Source organism: Lycium barbarum, chromosome 12 (assembly GCF_019175385.1).
Source record: "Lycium barbarum isolate Lr01 chromosome 12, ASM1917538v2, whole genome shotgun sequence".
Taxonomy (NCBI): Eukaryota; Viridiplantae; Streptophyta; class Magnoliopsida; order Solanales; family Solanaceae; genus Lycium; species Lycium barbarum.
The window spans coordinates 93,737,275-93,762,155 of NC_083348.1; the positions used below are offsets into that span (position 1 = coordinate 93,737,275).

General features: G+C 36.8%; 5 protein-coding genes and 1 non-coding gene across 6 annotated transcripts; 5 read left to right on the forward strand and 1 right to left on the reverse strand.

Moving 5' to 3' along the window:
• Positions 1 to 885: 885 nt before the first annotated feature.
• LOC132621662 (geranylgeranyl pyrophosphate synthase, chloroplastic-like) lies at positions 886 to 2,280 on the forward strand. Its single transcript, XM_060336001.1, has one exon. The coding sequence runs from the start codon at positions 1,016 to 1,018 to the stop codon at positions 2,105 to 2,107; it is 1,092 nt and encodes a 363-aa protein (XP_060191984.1). The 5' UTR covers positions 886 to 1,015; the 3' UTR covers positions 2,108 to 2,280.
• A 148-nt stretch (positions 2,281 to 2,428) lies between these two features.
• LOC132621659 (geranylgeranyl pyrophosphate synthase, chloroplastic-like) lies at positions 2,429 to 4,507 on the forward strand. The gene has a single exon (XM_060336000.1). It carries the CDS (start codon positions 3,195 to 3,197, stop codon positions 4,290 to 4,292), a length of 1,098 nt encoding a protein of 365 aa, XP_060191983.1. The 5' UTR covers positions 2,429 to 3,194; the 3' UTR covers positions 4,293 to 4,507.
• A 1,049-nt stretch (positions 4,508 to 5,556) lies between these two features.
• On the reverse strand, positions 5,557 to 5,628 carry TRNAD-GUC (transfer RNA aspartic acid (anticodon GUC)). The gene has a single exon. It is a non-coding gene; the product is annotated as a tRNA-Asp (tRNA).
• Positions 5,629 to 8,747: 3,119 nt separating this feature from the next.
• Positions 8,748 to 12,820, forward strand: LOC132623843 (protein rough sheath 2 homolog). Its single transcript, XM_060338654.1, has 3 exons — positions 8,748 to 11,908; positions 12,068 to 12,255; positions 12,339 to 12,820. Exon 1 carries the CDS (start codon positions 9,089 to 9,091, stop codon positions 10,196 to 10,198), a length of 1,110 nt encoding a protein of 369 aa, XP_060194637.1. The 5' UTR covers positions 8,748 to 9,088; the 3' UTR covers positions 10,199 to 11,908; positions 12,068 to 12,255; positions 12,339 to 12,820.
• Positions 10,201 to 12,639, forward strand: LOC132624664 (dammarenediol 12-hydroxylase-like). The gene is made up of 6 exons (XM_060339407.1): positions 10,201 to 10,311; positions 10,940 to 11,269; positions 11,315 to 11,662; positions 11,752 to 11,908; positions 12,068 to 12,255; positions 12,355 to 12,639. The coding sequence occupies exons 1-6, from the start codon at positions 10,201 to 10,203 to the stop codon at positions 12,637 to 12,639; spliced, it is 1,419 nt and encodes a 472-aa protein (XP_060195390.1).
• Positions 12,821 to 14,350: 1,530 nt separating the features above from the next.
• On the forward strand, positions 14,351 to 15,993 carry LOC132622619 (allene oxide cyclase, chloroplastic-like). The gene is made up of 3 exons (XM_060337255.1): positions 14,351 to 14,860; positions 14,940 to 15,061; positions 15,327 to 15,993. Exons 1-3 carry the CDS (start codon positions 14,641 to 14,643, stop codon positions 15,726 to 15,728), a joined length of 744 nt encoding a protein of 247 aa, XP_060193238.1. The 5' UTR covers positions 14,351 to 14,640; the 3' UTR covers positions 15,729 to 15,993.
• The last annotated feature ends 8,888 nt before the right edge of the window (positions 15,994 to 24,881 follow it).

Here is a 24,881-nt window from a genome sequence, read left to right on the forward strand (position 1 = left end):
AAGAAAAAGGCTTGTAATGAAAAACTCAGAACTTCCAGTGACAAAACAATTTCCCAACTTCAGAAGGAAAAAAAAAAAAAAAACAATCAAAATATGATAGCTTCATTTGCTGGTAAGAACCAAATGTATCCTAACAAATGGCTATTGTAAGAACACAATTGCCTCACGTTTTTTGTTATAAAATTATATATCCATGAAACACGAGTGGAGAAAATGGAAGAACCAATAAAGCTTATACTGTTCTTTACCGAAAAAAGGCCAAATAAAAAAAAACTTACACTGTTGTAGCCAATCGTAGGACCAGAGATCCACTAGCCCCACCATAACCGATGCTTCACCGCTTTTTCTCATTTAGCTAACTCTAAATAAATTTTTGACACCTACAAATATTATTTTAGTTTTATACTCACTCTGTCGCATAATAAGAATTATCTTAGGTAAAAATACGCATATTAAAAAATTAATAATGAATATAAAGTTTAATAAATTATTCCTATTTAATAAAAATAAATTATTTTTTTCGCTTAATTAGAGCATGCACAAGTAGTAATCCTTTTGACATTGAGAATCCAACAATACCAAGTTACTATATGATTTCTCCAATTATCATTTAGATGTTACTTTAGTTTGTAAGATTTTATCTAAGAGTAGAATTGAAAAAAAAATGTGAATTCTAATGTAATATTTATTAAGGGATTTTTTTTTTTAGCTAAAATGATAATTATTATTTTACTGAAAGTACGTATACTTAAAAAGTCCCACTTTGATTTTCTTGCCAAACTACTAAAAATCTCAGATCTCCAAAAAAAAAAAAAAAAAAAACCTGGACTTCAAGAATATTTGTTTATAGGTGCAGCGTGGGTCCACACTACCCCGTAGACCCTTGATGTTGGGGTCTTTAATGCTGGTTTTGAATATCCTATTTTATTTCTAGTCGTGCAACCTTCTTTCTTCTTCATCATCTCTCTTTCTTGTCAGAAACCCAAATAATTGAGAAAGAAATTAGATCCAAAGAATGAGTCTTTCTACAGCAATTACAACTTGGGGTCACACCCATTATTCCCTTTTTGACGTTGGAAATAACGGCAGATCCAAATTTTACTCTCACAGATTCTTGCCTCATCAGAAAGTCAAATTCTCCAAGAACCCTTTTCTTTCTGTCTCAGCTATCCTTACAAAACAACAAACTGATGCAACAAAAGAGGAAACCAAGAAACAAGCAATGGAGTTCAAAGAATACGTTCTTGAAAAGGCTAATCTTGTCAACAAAGCTTTGGAAAAAGCAGTTTTGCTTAAAGAGCCAATCAAGATTCATGAATCTATGAGGTATTCTCTTCTTGCTGGTGGAAAAAGAATCAGACCCATGTTGTGTATAGCTGCTTGTGAGCTTGTTGGTGGTGAAGAGTCCACAGCTATGCCAGCTGCTTGTGCTGTTGAGATGATTCACACTATGTCTTTAATTCATGATGATCTTCCTTGTATGGATAATGATGATTTTAGAAGAGGGAAACCTACAAATCACAAGATTTATGGTGAGGATGTTGCTGTTTTAGCAGGGGATGCACTACTTGCATTTGCCTTTGAACACATTGCTACTCAAACAAAAGGGGTTCCTTCTGATAGAGTTGTGAGGGTAATTGGTGAGTTAGCTAAGTGTATTGGTGCTGAGGGATTAGTAGCTGGGCAAGTTGTAGATATAACATCTGAGGGTATTACTGATGTTGATTTGAAGCATTTAGAGTTCATTCATTTGCACAAGACTGCAGCTTTATTAGAAGGGTCAGTAGTGTTAGGGGCTATATTAGGAGGGGCAAAAGATGAAGATGTGGAGAAGTTACGGAAGTTTGCAAGATGTATTGGGTTGTTATTTCAAGTTGTGGATGATATTCTTGATGTCACAAAGTCTTCTCTGGAGTTGGGGAAAACAGCAGGGAAGGATTTAGTTGCTGATAAAGTGACTTATCCTAAACTGATTGGTATTGAGAAGTCTAGGGAGTTTGCTGAGGAGTTAAACAAAGATGCAAAAGCTCAGCTTACTGGATTTGATCAAGAGAAAGCAGCTCCATTGATTGCTCTTGCTAATTATATTGCTTATAGAGAGAATTAAATTGTAACAACAGGATTCTCTGTGATTCCTGATATTACTAAACAATGAAAATATGAATTTATGGTCAATCAATTTGTACATTTGAAGATTTAGAAGTTAGTACAAGGAGACGATATGAGTCTGTAAAGATTCAAACTTCTAATATCTTGAATGAAATAATGGTGAAAATAGTATCTCCTGCGCTCTTCAATTTGAATAGAAGAAAATGATTTTTTCAAATCTCTTATGTATTTTTTTCAGATCTCTTATGTGTAAAAAATGAAGATCTCTTTTAAAAAAGATAATAAAACTAAATAAAGTTTATAAAGGGTCAAAAATCCAATTCTCCCTAAATAAGGGCCAATAGACATTTCTAATCACCTTCACCTTAAGAATGTCAATTTTTTTTCAGTTGATGTCTGGGATATAAATCTTTATTCAGATCATTACTTTGTCCATTGGTTGTTAACTCTATTTCTTGCTTTGATATAAGGTCTTATAAAGCACTTTTTTTTCTACTATTTCTTTCTTTTGGCTGTTGCTGCACTTCTATGGCTGAGATATTGCAGCACTTCTATGACCTGAGATATACTCATTTTTTGAGTCCAAAGAGGACCTGTAATTTGTCAGTAAAGATTCTTCATTCAAATATTTCTGCATTTTTGTCATATATTGGGTGCTTTGTCAACTTCACCTACTTCATTCAAACTTGAACTTTTATAACTTATTGCTAAATAATTTTAACTTACTTTCCAATTGGATCTGCCTGTTAAATTTTCTTTCGTGGCTTTCACTTCAGAAAACAATTTCCTTGGACTCCTGCGAGTGAGATTATCAAGTAGTTAAATCTTCCAATCATCCTGTAAAGGTAAGAACAGAATACCATATAACTCATTTATAGCAGGGTCCCATAAATTGGCATTGTGGTCCCAGTCTTTATATCTGAAACTCATCTCATTAATAATACAAAATTAGGCCAAAGTAGCTTCTACCATGCTGCTTTGGCTTGAATGCTTGTTCCTCAGTAAATCCATCATATTTACAGTAAGTTAAATAGTAATTCACCAGATCAGTGAAAAAGTTAAGCCGAGTTCTCAAGTTTAGAGTCATGTCTATGCTAATAGGTGTAATCCACAATCTTGCAAGAGGTACTCCAAATAGATCCAGATCTGCAGGAACAAAGTTGCTTCTTTCTTCAGAGGAAACACCAAAAGCTCTATTGTTCCTCCCAAAAGAAAGAACCTTTTGTAATAGCAAAGATGTTTCCAAGAATGAGGCTGAAGTTATCAAACATGAAAACACATTCAGACAAGCTGGTGTATTTGATTTCAAAAGTTACATGCTTCCAAAGATCAAGTCTGTCAATAAAGCCTTAGATGCTGCTGTCCCAATCAGAGAACCAATCAAGTTCCATGAAGCAATGAGATATTCGCTCCTTTCTGAAGGTAAGCGGGTTTGTCCTGTACTCTGCATAGCCACCTGTGAGCTTGTTGGTGGCCAAGAATCAACAGCAATGCCTGCTGCTTGCGGAATGGAAATGATACATGCTATGTGTATGATGCACGACGACCTTCCGTGCATGGACAACGATGATCTCCGTCGAGGAAAGTTGTCACATCACAAGGTTTATGGCGAAAATGTCACTGTTCTAGCTGGTTATTCCCTTGTTGCCTTAGCATTTGAGCATATGGCAATAGCCACTAAAGGGGTCCACCCGAAAACAATGGTTCGTGCTGTTGGAGAACTAGCAAGATTGATAGGACCAGAGGGGGCGACAGCTGGCCAGGTGGTTGACTTGCTGTGTGGAGGTAAATCGGGTACCAGATTAGAAGAGCTCGAGTATATTCATCGTCACAAGACAGCGGACTTTGCAGAGGCAGCGTCCATTGTAGGAGCAATTCTTGGTGGTGCTTCCGAGGATGAGATTAATAGACTTAGGAAATTCTCCCAGTGTATTGGGCTGCTGTTTCAGGTTGTGGATGACATTCTTGATGTGACTAAATCCTCTGAGCAATTAGGAAAGACAGCAGGGAAGGATTTGTTGGCTAACAAGTTGACGTACCCGAAGATGATTGGCATTGACATGTCTAAAAAATATGCTCAAAAACTTAGCAAGGAGGCTAAGGAGCAGCTTGTTGGTTTTGATCCAGAAAAGGCAGCTCCACTACTTTCTATGGCAGATTTCGTTCTTCATCGGCAAAAATGATCTCCTTAGGATGATTATACCTGTACTATTTAACATTAGTTGTGCGCATTTATGTAAGGACATAGGAGGGAGTGAAGCTATTCCAGTTCCTTGAGATATATCAGGAAATATGGTTGCTGCTTAATTTCTCCATCAGAAACTGACCCTTGTAATGTCCAATAGGACAATGTACTCACTCGTTAATTCATATGTTAAAGGTCACCTGATTGCTGAAATCTGCTTGACCTCTTTGCCAAACTTACATTGAAGATGCTTAAAGCATATTGCTTGAAGATAGTAACCTAAGAAAATACTATAGGTTCTTATACATTATGGTTACTCCCAAATAAATCGCCAGAGCAATACATTTTTTTATTATAACTAGTCTGGAACATGCTCTGGTTTTTCATGGAGTGGCAAACTTTACTCTGTGTTAACTAGAAATATTGATATAAAGCAACTTTTTGCAAGCACTTAAGATCCAGAAAAGGCTTGAGGGGGGAGACCAAAAGAGTGATGGACTAGTGAAATTTTGTATAGACAGTAAGGCAGCATTAGAGGCGCGGATGCAAAAAAATCTCCTTTGAATAAAATTGATGAGGATAAAAATCCCATATATCGCACAGTCAATGGTTTTTGAAATGGAAAACCAAGTCATAAAAAGGGTTCAGAGAGGAAGTTAGTTGTGGCTGCTTTATTCCTGCTTATGGTTATGGATATTAGGTTTGGTGAATGTCTTTTTATGTTTATGGGCAATCAATGGAAAAGGAAAAGCTTTAAAAAACAAAAGGATACGCTGTTGCCGCGGATTGAACCCGGGTGACAGGCGGGAATACTCACCACTATACTACAACGACTGCTTGTTGGTTCTCTAGAGTCTAGAGTAGCTCCATATACTATGATTTAGATTTTACTTCACTGACTACTCCCTGTTGAAACGTGAAATGCAATACATTTTCACTAGCATAATCAACAACTACAAGTCTGCTACATAGCTTTGCTTTTCCACTAGAGTGGCAAATGTGTTATGCTAACTAGAAATGTAATACATAGAGAATAAAATTGATGGAGGATAAAAAGTCCATCACACAAAATCAATGGTGTTTACCAGCTAGTGGGGCAAAAAAAACCAGGTCCCAAGTTCACAAAATCAATGTCATGGTTTTGTACCACTGGTTATGAGACGCAAATCAAGTTCAAGAATAGTATTCCTAAACAAAACAAGAGAATTCGAGGAGAAAAGGCAATCCCAAGGAAAAAAATATACTTCAAGCAAAAAAATGCACGCCGTTGCCGGGGATCGAACCCGGGTCACCCGCGTGACAGGCGGGAATACTTACCACTATACTACAACGACTGCTTGTTGGTGTTCTAGAACGGCTTAATTACTTATCGTACTAAATTCATTATGTTAATCCTCAGATTCAAACTCCTTTTTTCATTCTAACTTACTATATTTTTTCCCACACATAAAGTCGTATGGTTACTTGGTTATATTGTAACTGGGGGATGGAAGCCCAATGTAAAAAATTATAGAAGAATTTGCTGCAGAGTAATATTTTAAAAATCTTCTAATTTAAAATTGCTTGTAATCAGTAAATTTATCATTGATAATTAAGTTAATAACAATTATTTAAAGCTTATGTCTCTATAAATTTTATACAGTATATATAAATATAATGCATGTTTAATTTTTACAGTCTTTTGTCACCTAAAACCATACTAATAAATAGGGATGATAATACAAAGAGAAAATAATGTCATATAAACCTCAAATTGCTGCCTATGTTAAAAAGCCAAGCCTGCAATTTTCAGTTGGCACAGAAGTCTCTTTGAGACGATATATTCCTACATTTCTAATTTGACATAAAAGAAAGCCCTGAAGAAATATTATTTTTTTCGGTTTGCTAGTTCTTTCTTTGGCATTGAAATCTCTAGTGCAGAGATGCAATTATGTTAGTACATTGCGACATTAATCACTAGCTATAACGGAATACTTTTTTGTTTACTACTCTCTTTCTTTAGCAGGTTGCACCAGAGATCAGCTCTTAGCCCATTTTTATTTTCCTTGGTGATGGATGGATTGACGCGGCAAATTCAAGGTGAGGTGTCATGGTATGTTATTCGCGGATGACATAGTCCTGATTGACGAGACTCGCAACGGAGTTAACGCTAAGCTGAAGGTTTGGAGACAAACTCTAGAGTCTAAAGGGTTCAAGTTGAGTAGGACCAAGACAGAGTACTTAGAGTGCAAGTTCAACGATATAGTGTATGAGGCTGACGTGGAAGTGAAGCTTGGCACCCAGGTCATACAGAAGATAGATAGTTTCAAGTATCTTGGGTCTATTATACAAGGAAATGGGGAGATTGATGATGACGTCACACACTGTATTGATGCAGGGTGGATGAAATAGAGGCTTGACTCCGGAGTGTTATGCAACAAGAAGGTGTCACCAAAACTCGAAGGCAAGTTCTACAAAGTGGTGGTTAGGCCGACTATGTTGTATGGGGCGGAGTGTTGGCCAGTCAAGAAATCTCACGTTCAGAAGATAAACGTGGCAGAAATGAGAATGCTGCGATGGATGTGTGGGAACACTAGGAGCGATAGGATTAGGAATGAAGTTATCCGAGACAAGGTAGGAGTAGCCTCGGTGGAGGACAAGATGCGGGAAGCGAGGCTCAGATGGTTTGGGCATGTGATGCGGAGAGACACAAATGCCCCAGTGCGAATGTGCGAGAGGCTGGCTATAGACGGTTTCAGAAGAGGTAGAGGTAGGCCGAAGAAGTATCGGGAGAGGTGATTAGACAGGACATGGCGTATCTCCAGCTTACCGAGGACTTGACCTTAGATAGGAGGGTATGGAGGACTCAGATCAGGGTAGAAGGCTAGTAGGTAGTCGCGTTTATCCTTTCTTGCAAGTAGTTGCATTGATTTCTTGTCCCTTGATTTCTGCGAGTATCTGTTTACACAGAATGATTTATCATGGCTTATTCACTTTCTTTGTTTCTATTTTCATAATTGCTTTGAATTGTTTACTCATATCTAACATTTCCTGTGCTTTTTCTTGAGTCGAGGGTCTTCCGGAAACTGCCTCCCTACCTAAGGTAGGGGTAAGATCTGCGTACAATCTACCCTCCCCATACCCCACATTGTGGGACTCACTGGGTATGTTGTTGTTGTTGTTGTACTCTCTTTCTTTAGCATTTTTTTTTTATTTTATAATCTCTGCCAAACACAATATATTAGAGGAGCATCGAAGTAATGATAAAACTGTCCTAGTGTAATATACGTTACATGTTCGAACCGTGGAATCACCTTGTATTAGTGTAGGTTGCTTGCCTCACACTATTTTGAAGTGCGGCCCTTTTTCAAACTTTGCGTGAACACGAAATACTTTGCATACCGTATTTTTGTTTTATTATAAGATAGAGACAAATTAAAAATTTAAACTTTATAAGATTAGCCCTTAAACTTTTTAGCGCTAAACTTAGTGAGTTCTGAAAATATAGGTTCAAAATATAATTTGATAAACTGTTGTTTCTCGTAATTCTACTATCGTATTACTTTGTTATAGTTACTGTTTCCTTTTTTGTTTCTTTTTCCCGAACTCAGGGGCGGAGCTACACCCATCTAAGGGTGGTCAGATGAACACCCTTCGTCGGAAAAAAAAATTCGGGTATATAGATTAAATATAGATAGTTTTGGATATATACTAACTGCTGAACACCCTTGGCAAAGAAGAGGAAGATAGTTCAGCGGCCAAGGGTGTGCAAACTGTCCTTAAAGGAGCGGGTTCGAACCCGAGCTCCTGCATTTTACTTACTTTTTTTCTGTTTAGACTTTGCCTGGCCGGCCTAAAAGTATGAACACCCTTAACGAAAATTTTGGCTCCGCCACTGCCCGAACTGCTTTCATTTACTTGCATTGACCCGAGAGTGTATCGGAAATAACCTCTCTATCTCACAAGATAGGGGTAAGGATAATGTGTGCGTGCACTTTATCCTCTCAGACCCACCTACTATATTGTTGTTGTTGTTGTTCTAGTGTTTTTCACATGTATATATTCACATTATGTAACATAATTATAAATATCGGGTTTGGTTTAACTGGCTAGCAAGATTTATTGAAAATCCTCAACATTAGACCTTTATCAAACTCATTAATTACATGTCCCTAAAAGACTCACGGGGTCCGTTCATCCAAATAACTCATACTCATGTTCAGGGGCGGATCTACGTGTTGTCGAGGGTGTTCGGCAAAACATTACAGTGTATATATGATAAATTTTTTGTGTTTATGTGCATATATTAACTTTTAAACACTCTCGATAAAAAATTATAGTGTATATTTTTTTTATTTTTTTTAAATACCCTGAATGAAAATCCTTGATCCGCCACCGCTCCTGTTGCCATTAAGCGGGGATGATCTCTTAGAAATTTGCAGAAGATTACGAGACGATAGAGTATCCTTACTTCCAATAATACACTGTACATAAGCAGGCCTTACTGAGCTGTCTTTTCCACCACAATTCTGAAGACTTTGTCTGCCATGCTCAGTTCCCTCTTTCACCTTTAATTACTCTCTCTGTTTTACCCCTCTAGCATCTCTTCCACTCTGCCTAAATTAGGCTTCAATTGACTGCCCAAAACAGTTCAATTTTAATCCCACTCTCCTTTTCATACCCTACATAAACACTCTACTAGCTACACTGTAAAATTGCAGTGAACAGCCAAAACAGCACCTATACTTTTTTACAACCTAAAACCAAATACTAGTACTAGTACTAATGTGAAGATATTATTATGGCATATCGGAGATGAAGGAGCGTCAAAGGTGGAGGCCAGAAGAAGATGCATTATTAAGAGCTTATGTAAAGCAATATGGACCTAAAGAATGGAATCTCATATCTAAACGCATGGGTAAAACACTTGACAGAGACCCAAAATCTTGTCTTGAACGTTGGAAAAACTACTTGAAACCTGGAATAAAGAAAGGATCTTTAACCCCAGAAGAACAAAATCTTGTTATCTCACTTCAAGCAAAGTATGGCAACAAGTGGAAGAAAATAGCTAATGAAGTACCGGGTCGTACTGCTAAAAGATTAGGAAAATGGTGGGAAGTTTTCAAAGAAAAACAACTTAAGAAATCACAACAACGTCAAGAATACATTGAGTCACCTGCTATTTCAGCTGTTTCTGGTTGTGGGTCACCGGAAGGAGCAGTTTCCGGTAAGTATGATCATATATTAGACACTTTTGCTGAGAAGTACGTACAACCAAAGTTATTTGCTTTTCAACCCCATTTACCTTTGCCAAATATCATGCCAAATCTTGAACCGCCACCTGTTCTTTCTTTAAACCCGGTTTGTATGACTGAACCGGTTAATTCCACTACCATTCCACCGTGGATGAACTCAGCAGCATCTTCTTCATCAACCCCATCTGTTAGTCTCACACTTACACCTTCTGAACCGGCTTTGCATGTGCATGAACCGGTTCACCCGGATTTGGGTTTGACAGGCCGGTTCTATCCGGTTCAGCAACTTGGTACTTTAGTTCAGTACTGTAAAGAACTGGAAGAAGGAAGACAGAACTGGTTACAACATAAAAAAGAGGCAACTTGGAGGCTGAACCGGCTAGAGCAGCAATTAGAGTCAGAGAAGGCTAGAAGAAGAAGGGAGAAAATGGAGGAAATAGAAGCAAAGATGAGGTGTTTACATGAAGAGGAAATGGCTTTTCTTGGAAGGGTAGAGAGGGAATATAGAGATCAACTTAGTGCATTACAGAGAGATGCTGAGGCTAAAGAAGCAAAGTTAATGGAAGCTTGGAGTAGTAAGCAAATGAAGTTGGCTAAACTTATTGAAAAAACTGGATTTCATTGTCATGATGGTGGGGTTGGAAATGTTGTATCCATAGATCAGCATTAGTGATGTCTGGCTCTTTAGAAACTATTGTTGTTGCTAGTATCAAATTAGTTTTCAGGGTTGTGGCTTTTTCATGTTCTCAAAGTAGTGATCCTAGATCTGATTCTGTAGATCAAGTATGCATAGATAAAACTTGTTTATTTAGTCATTTCCAAGAATTTCCTTGGTCAAACCCATATATTCCTCTAACAATTTTATATCTGTTCACGAATTGCAAGAACTAGTTGAAGTTCTATTTTGGTTGTTTATTGGCTTGTTTTAGTTAGCATGTTTTCTACCTACAAGCCAAAGTAATTAAGTTGTGCATTTGCAGTGGTTTCTATGACCACATTAGTGATCATATATGATGCTCTTGTGCTTATATTGCTTGGTGATTTACACTATTTCTTTAGGAAAGAGAAAGACTGAATGATCGGAACAAGCAAGTTTTTCTTAATGTTTGGACCAATAAAGTATTGTCCTCAGACTTGAAACGTGGCGTAATTTCTGAGAGATCACAAAGAGTCAACTCTTCATAGTTCACATGCTAACAGTTTGATTAATTCAAACTAAGTATATGAGAGTATATAATTATATAAACTTCAAGAAGGCCTTGCTCCAACCTGGAATCTGGTTGTCATGTTACCATGCCTTTCTCGTAACGCATTTTTAATCTATTCCTTCTTCATTTGCAAGCTCTGAATACATCCTTTGACAAACTTTTGGCAACCAAAAAGTGTTATTCAATGGAATTCCTCTTTATAGTTTTCCTTGTTGCTAACAGTCTTCTCTTTTCTTGTCTTTTATACTATCTCCTTAAAAAAAAAAGCAGCCACCTTTAAGACAAGGAAGCAGCTACCTTTAAGACAAGGTGCTGTTAGCGATCTTCCTCCAGGAAGTTTTTGTTGGCCTTTAGTAGGGGAAACCTTGGATTATCTCAGCGATGTCAAAAATGGCAGCCTAGTCAAGTTTCTAACACAAAGGAGGAGCAAATACTCTTCCAAGATTTTCAGCACCGCATTGATTGGGCATCCAATGGTGTTCTTGTCTGGTGCAGATGGCAATAAGTTTCTATTTTCAAATGAGAATAAGCTTGTCTGAATCTGGTGGCCATGTTCTGTTGAAAGAATCTTTCCTAAGACCCATCAAAAAGCTAATCACAAAGACTTTGCAAGCACACGCAAGTTGCTATCAGCGCCTCTCAGATCAGAGTCTCTTCAAAGATTCATAAGCATACCAGATGCTATTTTGAGATGCCATCTTCAGACAGACTGGAATTGCCCACAAATTAAGGTTTTACCGGCTGTTAGGAAATACATATTCTCATTAGCCTGCAAATTATTCCGGAGTATTGATGACACAAATAAGGTTGAAAGATTGTCCAAGTATATGGAGGATATCTCCACTGGTCTGCTCTCTATGCCTATAAATTTACCAGGAACCACTTTCAACCGAGCTGTCCGAGCATCCAAGGAAATGCGTAAGGAGGTTCAGCAAATCATCAATCAAAGGAAGAGTGAGCTGTTGAAGAATAAAAAATTGTAGCACCAGATGACATTTTGTCTCAAATGCTCCAGGCCACAAATGAGCAAGAACAGTTTTTGAATGAGTCCGATATTGCTAGCAACATTGTAGGCTTATTACAAGGTGGCTATAGCACGGCTAATGCTGCAATAACCATTATTATGAAATATATGGCTGAGTATCCCAAGGTATACTCTGAGGTCCTCAAAGGTATGAACTTTACTGATTCAAGAAACTCTCTTGCTTAAGTTTATGTGTTAGCAGGGCCTCAATCCTGTTAAGACTGGGTTCTAATGAAAAGAAAGTGAGTAATTTAGGAACAAACACATATTGATAACTGATTTCACTCATTTGTCTTCCATTTGGCAGAGCAAATGGAGATAGCCAACTCAAAAACTGCAAATGATTTGCTAAATTGGGAGGATTTAAGGAAAATGAGTTATTCTTGGAATGTTGCAAGTGAAGTGCTGAGGCTGGCACCTCCAGTACATGGGACATTTAGAGAGGCTATTGAAGACATCAGATATGATGGTTACACGATCCCAAAGGGATGGAAGGTAAGCTCCTGCTCGAATTCGTTATCTTTTAGCTGAATTATATGGTATCGATGAAGCTGAAATTTCCCTGGTGATATATGCAGTTACACTGGATAGCAGATGACACCCATAAAAACCCAGACTACTTTTAGAATCCATATAAAATTTGACCCTATGAGGTTTCAAGGGAATGGACCGGCTCCTTATACGTTTGTTCCATTTGGAGGAGGGCCTCGAATGTGCCCTGGAAATGAGTATTTCCGCATGGTGGCTCTTGTTTTTATGCACAACGTGGTAACAAAGTTCAGATGGGAGAAGGTGATACCAGATGAGAAACTTGTCTCAGCTCCAACTCCAAGACCTGCTCAAGGGCTCCCTGTTCGCCTTTATCCTCACAAGACCTGAGTAATGTCGGACTCTGCAGAGATGCAACAGTAATTAATTTGTTTGCTTTTCTTGTGGTGTTGAGTTCTTGTTGCTTAATGTCTTTCAAGAACTACCATAATTCTAATGAACCAAAATGACATACCATAACCATCAGTCACTCTTTTAAGTGAATGGATTAATACTAGTCCTGGTTGAGCAATAGAGATGTCAAAGGCCAAGTAGATGATATGACGTCATTCCGTATACATTGTTCAAATAAAATCGTTATGGATTGCACGAAGCTCTGCAGCTACTATTAACAAAAATTGCTCGCTATAGCTCCAGAATGAACAAAATTTAGTAAATTAATCACATTAAATGTGTCAAATAATATCGAAATCACTACTAAAAGATGACCCCTTTAATCCTGATATCATGGATCACAGATCTTTAGCTGAATAAGTTTCTATTTGGGGCTTAGTCCTCTTTTCTTAGGACCCCTATAAACCTTTGAGAGGTTCTAAGAGTATCTTACTTCTGCATGACTCTAGTACATCAATTAAGGCATATTTTAGTGGTAATTTCCTTCTGCTTAACTTAATGTTTTAGGTTGTTCATTGGATTCTTGGCAAGGATTTGGTCTTTACTCAAATTTGTGGTTAGATCTAGTTGAAAGGTCTAAATCCCTTTCTAGATTAGTTTATCATCTAATTAAGTTATAATTTTCTATCTTTTTATCTTTGAATCTATATAAGCATGTCTACCGTGTTCCATTCAAATGAGCATTTGCTCCATTCTGTGACAGCTTTAACGATTAACCTCCATGTTTACCATTCATTGTTGATATGAATTGGAAGTATAAGCTTCTAGCCTGTTTTTGTGGCGAAATTAACCTATTAAAATATGATCCTTCAAAAAAAAAAAATTGACAATTAAACAAATCATAAGAAAGCAAAGAAAGAAACAAAAACTTAGAATTGGACGCGTCTGGTTACCATTGTTTAGCTCATGTCAGGCCAAGCAACCTTGGGCGACGAGTTAATGACTTATTTAATTATTGATCCATTCCATTTTAATCGGTCCAAATTCGGCAAACTTGCTCATTTAACACTTCTATCTATAATAAATGAGTTTAACTAATATCCAGCAATTATATAAAAAAAAAATTACATTATCAAGTCATTTTGACTTGTTGTAGTAGAATAATCTATTTTGTTATCAACATTGCAAACTCTATTTTTTATGAAAAATTATCAGTACATATTTACGACCTGATATCGTAAAACAAGAAATTATATTGTTAATGTATAGATGTAAAACTCAAAGTATATAGGGGTCGCTGCAGCCTGGACCAAAAAAAAAACAAGAAAAGAAAGAACACGTTTAAATTTTAAGTGGTCGTTTGGTAGGTAGCCAAAATTATCTCAGGATTAATTTATTTCACCTTTTGAGATTATTTTATCTCATTTGGAAGATGAAATAAATAATCTCAATCTTAGTGGAATAAGGTGGGATATCCCATTCTTGAAATTATGCTTTATTTTGTACCGTGATTGGTAGGACGGAGAGAGGAGGATTCCTCGAAGGCCTAGAACTCACAACATAATGTAGTAAGACCAAGGTCAAAGCCACAAATGAATTGCTGCGTTGGCCCCTCCAAAGCAGCACAGACCACCAAGTATAAAAAACACGTGTAGACGATATTTCTCACATTGTCCAAACGTTGATGTTTATTCATTTGACGTCTCGAAAGTGTCTTGGACTATTCCCAATATTCCAGTTTCCACCCAACAAACTCCCATTGTCAGATCCTACACCGTCCATAAAAAGTTACTCCACTATCATTGATCCCAGATCTTATAGGATTGGAGTAATAATTCCATTCCCATTTTCCACACATGGAAATTGAACTCACTCAACACTCTATATAACACACCATAGTCACCAACTAATCATTTCATCAGCCTCAACAACAACCTCTTTCAAGTCTTCTTTTGCCACTACAACAAACAAATTTCCAAGTTCATTTTTTCTTTAGCCATGGCCACTGCTTCCTCTGCCACTGCTGCTCTTAGAGCAACCATTTCTTCTTCCTCATATAAGCTACCCTCTACCTTTACTACTTCTGTTTCTCAAAAGATCCAATCTTTTAAACTCCCTAACCCTCTCATTTCACAATCTCTTAAACTTAGCACCTCCACTACTACTTCCAGATCATTTTCCTGCAAGAGCCAAAGCAGTTCAACAGATTCCACAAGTGGTAAGGATCTTCACTTCTTTATCACATTTTTTCAAACCCTTATGTTCTATCTATGATACTTAATTTTTCTTGATTTCAGGTAAAGTTCAAGAAATTAGCATCTACGAGCTCAATGAACGTGACCGTGGTAGCCCTGCTTATCTTCGATTGAGCCAAAAGAGTGTCAATTCACTTGGAGATCTTGTCCCCTTCAGCAACAAAGTACGTTTCTTTTTTGCAATTTTTCCCTTTCTGGGAAAAGAGAAAACTAGAATCTAAATACTCAAAAAGGTAAAAGAAGAGTCCGCGCGAAAAACATACCTAAACTATCACCAACTATGCAACTAGACATGTTTTAATAACAAACAAAACTCACGAAAAAATGATAGTTCCAGTGTATATTTGACCCTTACCTAAAAAGAAAAAAGAAATAACAATCTTTTCTTTACTTTTTTCTTCTTATGCTGATTCTTGATGTATATTGCAGCTATATACCGCAGACCTAAAGAAGAGAATTGGAATAACGGCAGGACTCTGCATTCTAATCAAGCACGAAGAGGAGAAAAAAGGAGATCGCTATGAAGCTATTTACAGCTTCTACTTCGGCGAATATGGTCACATGACCGTTCAGGGACCATACTTAACCTACGAAGACACTTATCTCGCCGTTACCGGTGGATCCGGTATATTTGAAGGGGTTACCGGTCAAGTGAAATTGCAACAAATTATCTTTCCGTTCAAGTTATTCTACACTTTTTACTTGAAGGGTATTCCAGATCTGCCATCGGAGTTGGTATGTACGGCGGTTCCTCCGTCACCGACGGTGGAACCAACACCTGAAGCTAAAGCTTGTGAGGAAGGGGCCGCACTCAAGAATTTCACTGATTGAGTGCGTGTTAGTGGGCAATAACTACTTTTGTTGGGGTCATTATGGAGACTGTAGAATAAAAAAGCCTTTTTGGTATCTTAATTATTGTTGTTAGGTTGATTTTGTGCTTATATGTATGCTTAATTTTCATTTCCGCATTTTATTCTGATGTAAGTTTATTCCTTTTGGTACTTGTAGTATGATGTCCAGAAAGAGAAATATGAAAAAGAATGAGGGCAATTTGGTAATAATATCTGGTAGTGCAAGTAAAATAGTATTTGTTCAAGATTTCAGAGTGTTCTACTACTATTAAATTTCACTAATTGAGTGGGGTGTTGATGTGCGAGTTCGACTATTGTTGGGGTCGTTGTGGAGAATGAATAATGATGGGACTTTCGAATAAAAAAATTATTGTCCTTTTGATTCGTCGCCTTTTTGGTATCTTAATTTGATAAAGGTTGTACGCCAAACAAACAAAATATGAGGGATTTGATTGTGTATTAGTTTTCTGATACAGTGCAGTAAATAAATAATATAAGATATTATTGTGAAAAATTTTTTGTTTAAGGAATTAAAAATCACGATTTATCACGTAGGATTTCAACTCCATTATACCGAGCAACTTCATATTATAACTTTTGCAATTTAAGAATTAACTCACGTAATCCCTCCATCCTTGCAGAAGAACTCTTGACTATCTCTAGTCAAGTCACTAATACATCGAGACTAATTCTAGCCTAGTGTATCACTCAAACGCTTGTGAAGGTTCACTTCCTACAAGCAGCCTTTGAGAGTTCAAACACTTTTTTACTACCTCCAGCCAAACACACTAATACACCTTGACTGACTCTAACCAAGGGTACCACTCAATAGAATAGAGGTAAACTATCTATGCAAAACTACTGAGAATTTAGAGTATCTACTACAGCTTCCTTTTGATAAAAGTAGGTTTACAAGTTTAAGAATAAAAGAACAGAAACTTAACACTCCTAAGACTTAACACATCTTCAGTTATAAAAGAACAGGTCTTTGAATTTGTTGAAGCTTTGTTCTTGAACACACCTTGATGCGTGGAGACTTGCACTTTTAGATCTGAACAATTTCTGAATTTTGCAAGAATCCAATTTTCACTTTAGCATGATGTTTGAATATGGAGAAAGAGTGAAGATGACAGGTCATAAAGCAACTCTGCTGTTGTATGCTGCTCTATTGTACTGCTACAGTGGCAACAGTTGTAGAGTTGATTGTACGACACTTTAGCAAATTTGATCTAATTGGTTCCTCGAGTAGGTTTGTCAAGTCATCAAAACACCAAAACACAGGATAACATGACTTATCATGATTATTGTTGTTCGGTCAACTATTTTTGTACTTATATGTATTGCATTTTATCCTAATGTAAGTTCATCTTTCTTTGGTAGTTGTGTTGTATTATAAGGTCCAGACAGAGAAATATGAAAAAGAATGAGGGCAATTGGTAATAATATTTGGTAGTGCAAGGACATATTCAAGGTTTTAGAGGAATCCGCGACTTTTGTAGCACAAAAAAAAAGTTGAACCAAACTAGCATAAAAAAAACACTAGTAGGTTTCACGCGCTAAATTAGTGCGTGAAAGGACCAAACTACAAAAATGCAACTTGGGCCTTTCACGCACGAATTTCGTGCGTGAAGGAGGCAATAAAAAGTCGCCCCCTCCTTCCCCACCACAGATCCCGACCGAATCCCCCCACCACAGCCCGCCATTGACGCGGTCCCCAACCCCCCCCCCCCCCCCCCCCAAAACGCTATTTTCGTGTTGTTTTTAATCCAAAACTCAATATTCTTAGTATATTGAAGTGTAGGAACAAGTTTCTAAGGTTAGATTTTGGAATAGAGCGGCGCGGAGCTCTTTTTGAAAACTCAAAAACACCTTCATTCTAGGTATTTTACTACGAATTTTTTATTACATTGCTAAATTTATTATTACCTTAGGTGTGGTGGGAGGGATCTGTGGTGGATTGCGCATTTATTTGGTGCGTTTTTGGGCAGTCCGCAGTGGTGATTGCCCCCTTTAATTATTTTTTTTAATTTGTTTATCTATTGTTAATTAGTTAATTATTTATTCCTTGTTTATTTAGTATTTGTTAATTGTTCGATTAGCGACTTAAGTATTTATTAATTGTTAGACTAGCTATTTCAATTGTTAGACTGGCTAATTATTTATTTAGTTTTTGTTAAGCTGATTGTTTATTTGTTAATAATTTCTTAATTGTTTCATTAGTTAATTAATTGTTTATTTGTTAAATATACGATAATAATTTATTAATTTTTTGATTAGTTACTTAATTATTTATTTATTAAATATATGATAATAACTTGTTAATTATTTGATTAGTTAGTTAATTGTTTATTTATTAATTATTTATACTAATCGTATGCTAACTAATTGTTAATTATTTGACTTATTAATTTTTAATCTTTATATTTTAGGATTGAAAACCCTTAGTTTAGAATTCATACCCCGTAGCTTAGGATTGAAAACCCTTAATATAATTTTCGATAAAAGATTACATAACTAATATTACTTGTTAATGATTGATTTAAAATGCGTAAAACAGATGGGTCACCACAATCCTTAATAAAAATTTTGATAAAAGATTACATAACTAATACTACTTGTTAATGATTGATTTAAAATGCGTAAAACAGATGGATCACCACCCTCTTGATCCGGGGCCCTTCGACTGAGAGTTATTGTATCTTCAGCCCAAGCATAGGTCGCAACATATATGGACATCCGACCTGCAGCCTGAGTCTCAGGTCCGTACCCGGTTAGGGGACTCAGCATGGGAAATCTTAGCTGCTCGCCCCTCATATCCTCGTGTCCTGGATATACTACGTCGGGCGGTATCTACCGATGCGTCGAAGTTGGTCGGGTACAGCACGATAGGTCGCTAGTGACGGCATTGATTGAGAGGTGGCGACCGGAGATGCACACATTTCATCTCCGCACCGGTGAGGCTATCATTACCCTTTAGGATGTGGAGGTCATTTATGGGCTACGGGTTGATCGACGCCCATTGTATATTGAGGAGCCTCATGTGCTGCCGCCTTACCGGGATGAGTTGACTAGGCTCACCGGTTTCGCTGCTCTGGATGGTCGTATTTCCGGCCAGAGTCGGATTTTGTTGTCGGCCCTTTACGCTCACTTGCGCCTCACAGACATGCAGCATCCGATTGGAGAGGACACGCCTCAGGCTGATGTTGACCGACGCGCGTGTCTATACCTACTCATCATATTCGGGGCCATCCTGTTCCTGAACACTTCGGGTTCGCATTTGAGCTTGAGGTAGATTCGGTATATCGACGATCTCATCGAGATAGGATGTTATAGTTGGGGCGCTGTTGTGCTGGGCTACATGTATTGAGGATTATGCCGATGTTCTATGGGCACAAGGGTAGAGGTCCCTGCATTTTGCTCGCTCCTTCAGGTAATATATTTAAGTGTGTGTAATTAAACACAAAATATTTTTTTTAAAACGACGACTGATAAAATGTTTTTTAAATGACTATATCAGATATGGGTGTGGACTAGGTTGAGACCTTTTCAGCCCATACCAGCTCACCCTCCCGCTGACTATCTTATAGTGTCGATGCCATACGCGCGGAGATGGTCGCGAGGCGTACGCCGACGTGCGGAGTCGCATCACAGCCTTCTCCCGTTTAGGGATCAGGCACAGATAGTATGTTCATATTTTGGATCCACACGCTAGACCACATAGCTACTATTTTAGTCTTTTATTGTTAACTAGTTCAATTCTTTTTACAAGCTTTTATATGGACGTCGTATGATCATATTTTGGATGAGCTGCCGGCGTTTTGTAGGGCTGGTCAGCACATGTGGATGTCGCGGTGTCCATTGATACATATGGATATCGTTGAGTATCACGCGCCCGACCGCGTGTTACGGCAGTTTGGGTATATACATAATATACCCGCGGCTACGGTTTGGGAGCATGACCACTATGTGAGGGACGAGCGTGCGGGCGTCGATGATGCATGGCGACTCCATATGCAGCAGCAAGTCCAGAGTTGGGATGTGAGGATGACGAGCCTAGCGGTGGTCGGACATGACACTCCGATCCATGTGTACATGTAGTGGTATATACGGATCACTCGCATTATTATTGGCAACCCCTCTAGGCGTCGTCCAGATGGCCTGGGATATGTAGCTCTCGCAGGAGCGTACGAGGCGCTGGTACGGACCTTTCAGACAATGCGCTATGAGAGCACTGCCCGTACGGAGGCCCCCGAGACGGCGAAGTATGCAGCACGGATGATTGAGCTTGCCGAGACTGGTATGAGACAGGCACATGACTTTGAGCGTGTTCCCGGTGCCCTACCTGGGGCAGCAGGTGGTCGTGGTCGCCAAGGAGTTGGTGGGCGTCGTAGAGGTGGTAGGGCTGGCAGAGGTGATGAGGCTCCGTCGACTTTAGAGATCCTGCCGAGTTCTTACCAGCCGGCGACTACAGATATCCCATCGACTTCTCATTCCCGGCCGTCGACTTCACAGACACCTCTGTATACGCCGGACCCTTTTTCAGATTATGTGCCCTGGCCTTCATTTCCACATCCACCAGTTTCAAAACCCTATAAATATGACAAGTTTCAAAACTTACTTCGGGACACTTTAGAACCCCTAAAACGACGATCCAAACGTTTAGGTGGACTTGATGTAATGAGCTGACATTATTGTACGCAAAAAAAGATATTAAGTTTTATATAAAATATTGATATTTTGGGATTTTGAAACATGATTAATCTTTGCCCAAAGTATGGAAAAAAATGTGATTTGAAAGGTAACACCAAAAAAAAAAAAAAAAAAACCTCCTTCACGCACGAAATTCGTGCATGAAAGGCCCAAGTTGCATTTTTGCAGTTTGGTCCTTTCACGCACTAATTTAGTGCGTGAAACCTACAAATGTTTTTTTTTTATGCTAATTTGGTTCAACTTTTTTTTTTTTATGCTATAAAAGTCGCGGATTCGGTTTCAGAGTGTTATACCTACCACACTGCTACTCCAATTAAAACTTGAAAATGACACGTTTTTCTCAATTTTTATATACCGGCAGTGCTCTTAAGTTGAAGTTGTTTTCAGTTTGAAGTGCTTTATATTGGAGAAAAGGACATAAATGGTCCCTTAACTATGAGAGTAGGTTCAAAATAGTCCCTTAACTATGCACTTAACGGTTTTGGTCCTTTAAGTTTACCATAAGTTAACAAAAATGGTCCCTCAACTATGAGGGTTGGTTAAAAATAGTCCCTTAAGTATGCACTTAACAGTTTTGGTCCTTTAAGTTCGCCAAATGTTAACACTTTTAGTCTCCGACAAAATATTCATCGAACTCTGTTTGTTAGATTTGACGAGAACTATGAAAAAATTAGCGAGAACTCACATTTGGGTGTACGCATTACTAAAGAAAAGGCCAAATACCTCAGGATAAAACCGACGGACATCAATCGGTTATAGAAAAAAACAGAGAAAAAACCTACAGACTTGATAATGTCAGAAAATAGTGTTTCGGAACACAAAGACCGACGGACTCTGTCGATTAAAACCGAGGGAGTCTATTAGCTAAGTAAAATACACCAGACCTTATTAATAAATTAGAAATAGCAGAAAATACAAAAATTATCACTACTAAAAACAAACGAAAAAAATGATGGACGGAAACCGATGGATAAAATCGAGGGACACTATTTTTTTTTTTTAGTTTTTATTATTTTTTACGAAAACCAACGAACGTCCGTCGGTTATTTTCAAGGAAAATGTGCGGAAACTATTTTTTTTTAAAGAATCACTATGATGGAAGAATTTATTTTCGGGTTTTCAATAAAAATGAGTCTAGTGTATTTTACTTAGCCGATGGAGTCCGTCGGTTTTAATCGACAGAGTCCGTCGGTCTTTGTGTTCCAAGACACTATTTTCTGACATTATCAAGTATGTAGGTTTTTCCTCTGTTTTTTCCTATAATCGTCTGATGTCCGTCGGTTTTATCCTGAGGTATTTGGCCTTTTCTTTAGTAATGTGTACACCCAAATGTGAGTTCTCGCTAATTTTTTCATATTTTTCATCAAATCTAACAAACAGAGTTTGATGAATATTTTGTCAGAGACTAAAAGTGTTAACATTTGACGAACTTAAAGGACCAAAACTGTTAAGTGCATACTTAAGGGACTATTTTTAACCAACCCTCATAGTTGAGGGACCATTTTTATTAACTTGTGGCAAACTTAAAGGACCAAAACCGTTAAGTGCATAGTTAAGGAACTATTTTGAACCTACTCTCATAGTTAAGGGACCATTTATGTCATTTTCTCTTTTATATTGTGTGATATTAGCTGCATTCAACTGTTCTCATCATTATGGCGATTGGCACTTGCACCAATGTAGTAGTACCTACTCTTGGTCCTGTTTTTATTATATCAACAACTCGTACTTCCAAACTTTCAATGCCATGCCAAAAGGCATGTGCAAATTCTCACAAAATTTCGTATAATAACAATTGTCGATATTAATACTCAAAACGATCCTTAACATTCTGTCTGTACGTCAAATCGTGATGTGCCGTTTTATTTTACGTTACAATATTTAATTGGACCCAAAGTTTTAAATCTAAATATAACCAATAAAATATATTAGTGATGATGGAGAAGAATATAAAAGTTACGGTGGAGAAAAGAGATCAAATATCAAGTTGGTCAAAAGGGTAATAATTACAAGTTCCCAGTTTTCTTCCTTCTCCACTTTCTATCTAGTATAAACAAATTATAAAATAAAGGCTTAATACATAAATACTTAAATTTGACTTTGACTGTCAAGTATGCCCTTCAACTTTAAGTATTCATAAGTAGACACCTCAACTTATATAAAATTAAACAAGTAAACACAAATATTGACGTAGCACTTTCAAAATTTATATGTCGCATCAGTATCATGTAAACATTTGTGTTCATGTGTTCAATTTTATACAAATTGAAATGCTGTGCACATTCAATTTGAGGGTCTGTATTTATGTATTATGACAAAAATAAAATTTCTTTTGACTTTCTCCACCATTGTGCTTCCTCCCACTTTCCTTTCCCTTCTTATACCAAACAAAAGCTGGAGAATATACATCAGCAACTACCTTTAATTAAACATCCATATGCAGAACACCTAACTCCTAAAGTCCATAACATGTGATTTACTGATGCCTTGTCTTCTTTTAAGTTGATAATAATACATATAATTAGGTATAGTGTTTTATAATCTATGTTCATTAACACGTGCTTTAGAATATACTATCAGTCGGGTTTTGGAATTTGGATGCCGTTTCCCCTATACCCCAATTAAGTCTTTAGATTAATCTTACCGAGATTCAAGATCTTATTTTTTTAAGAAATCGAACTAGTTGATTAGCCGAACCTATGGGCAACCCTTGCTCCAAACGGTCATAAGAGACAGTTTGACCAATGCAATGACGTACGAAGTTGCGTGCCCACAAACTGAGGAAAGAAAAATAAATATACAGCAAAAAAATAGTTTAGTTGTTAGGAATTTAATTTGAACAGCTAGGAAAAGGACAGGGACAAATGATGTATCCAAGATACTGTATATAGAGTGGGCAAAATTGGAAACTAGAGGATTAAGCGGAATTAAAAAAGAAAAAGAAAAAAAGAGCTACGATGGAGGTTGATTGCACTTTCAATATCTGATGACACTTATGACTCTTAAGTAACTCATTTGGATAATGATTGTCGAAATTTCACGGAAATCTATATATAATATAAAGCTAAACATATGTAAGGTGATTTGGCACCTCTCTATGACCTTCATTTGCATTTATCTTTTTTCTACTTTTTTTGACATTTTTTCTTTCATTTCTGTACATACTAGTATTCGTACCCGCGCGATGCGCAGCGCGTATCAAAAAGAAATAAGTAAAAAATTATTACATTATTTGTTTGATATAATAAGAAAAATCAATAAATTTGTGAAATATTAAAAATAACTATTCATAATATACTAAATTTAACGTCATAAATTACGTAAAATATAGATAAAAAAATATATCTTGAAAATCTAAATTTACACTTAATATCCTATCACGATTCAATTACTTTATACATTCTGATATGAACACAAAATAATTTTTTTAATTATATTCGATTGAGATGTTTTAAGAAAATAAAATTTTGATACTAAAAAATAATTATCTATATTGTAGCTGACTTATAAATTTATTTGTTTAATTTGTTGACATGGGAAAATAGTTTTTTTATGCTTCTATTGAGCCGAGGGTCTCTCGGAAACAGCCATCCTACCTTGGTAGGAGTAAGGTCTGCGTACATTATACCCTCCCCAGACCCCAAGATGTGGAATTTCACTGGGTTGTTGTTGTTGTTGTTGTTGTATCTTTCAATTCAAGTTCAAAATATTTTTTCAATTCAAATTCCCAAATATAAAATATATTTTAAAAACTTAATCTTTCATCCACATTTCAAAAACTATCCATACTCAATCTTATTATATTGCCTATTAAGATTTTCAAAAAATTGTCATATGCATTTTCTCATTAGCTCGTAACTTGGCTAATATTCTTATTATACTCCACTTTTGATATTGGGAATGAGTCGTACTCTCCAATTTTACCTTCTTAATACTAACCTCCTTTGTAGTTGGCGATATATTTATCTATCTTATTTTAAATTTTTTTTATGACACTGGCCTTCTTGTTAGTATTTAAAGTTTTATATTAATTGTTTGAATAATTTTAAATTTGTTTAGATAATAAGATAATATATTTGGTTGAAACCTGAATTTATCTAATGAATGTATCTACATAGAGATTTAATATTTGAATATTATATGTCATCCAATAGACAAACACACATAACTAAATTTGATAGGATTTAGGCTTTACCTACTCAATCTTATTATATTGCCTATTAAGATTGTCAAAAAATCATCATATCGCATTTATCATTAGCTCGTAACTTGGCTAATATCCTTATAATACTCCATTTTTGATATTGCGAATGAGTCATGCTCTCCAATTTCACCTTCATAGTACTAACCTCCTTTGTAGTTTGCGATATGTTTATCTACCTTATTCTAATTGTTTTTATTACACTGATCTCCTTTTTAGTAT

Bases quoted from the DNA above. Each gene is read 5' to 3' on its own strand.
- LOC132623843 (XM_060338654.1), top strand. From the start codon at position 9,089: ATGAAGGAGCGTCAAAGGTGGAGGCCAGAAGAAGATGCATTATTAAGA.
- LOC132621662 (XM_060336001.1), top strand. From the start codon at position 1,016: ATGAGTCTTTCTACAGCAATTACAACTTGGGGTCACACCCATTATTCC.
- LOC132624664 (XM_060339407.1), top strand. From the start codon at position 10,201: ATGTCTGGCTCTTTAGAAACTATTGTTGTTGCTAGTATCAAATTAGTT. The intron at 10,312-10,939 runs GTATGCATAGAT...TCCTCTTTATAG, and splicing joins GATCTGATTCTGTAGATCAA to TTTTCCTTGTTGCTAACAGT. The intron at 12,256-12,354 runs GTAAGCTCCTGC...ACTGGATAGCAG, and splicing joins CGATCCCAAAGGGATGGAAG to ATGACACCCATAAAAACCCA.
- LOC132622619 (XM_060337255.1), top strand. From the start codon at position 14,641: ATGGCCACTGCTTCCTCTGCCACTGCTGCTCTTAGAGCAACCATTTCT. The intron at 14,861-14,939 runs GTAAGGATCTTC...TCTTGATTTCAG, and splicing joins TTCAACAGATTCCACAAGTG to GTAAAGTTCAAGAAATTAGC. The intron at 15,062-15,326 runs GTACGTTTCTTT...TGTATATTGCAG, and splicing joins TTGTCCCCTTCAGCAACAAA to CTATATACCGCAGACCTAAA.
- LOC132621659 (XM_060336000.1), top strand. From the start codon at position 3,195: ATGTCTATGCTAATAGGTGTAATCCACAATCTTGCAAGAGGTACTCCA.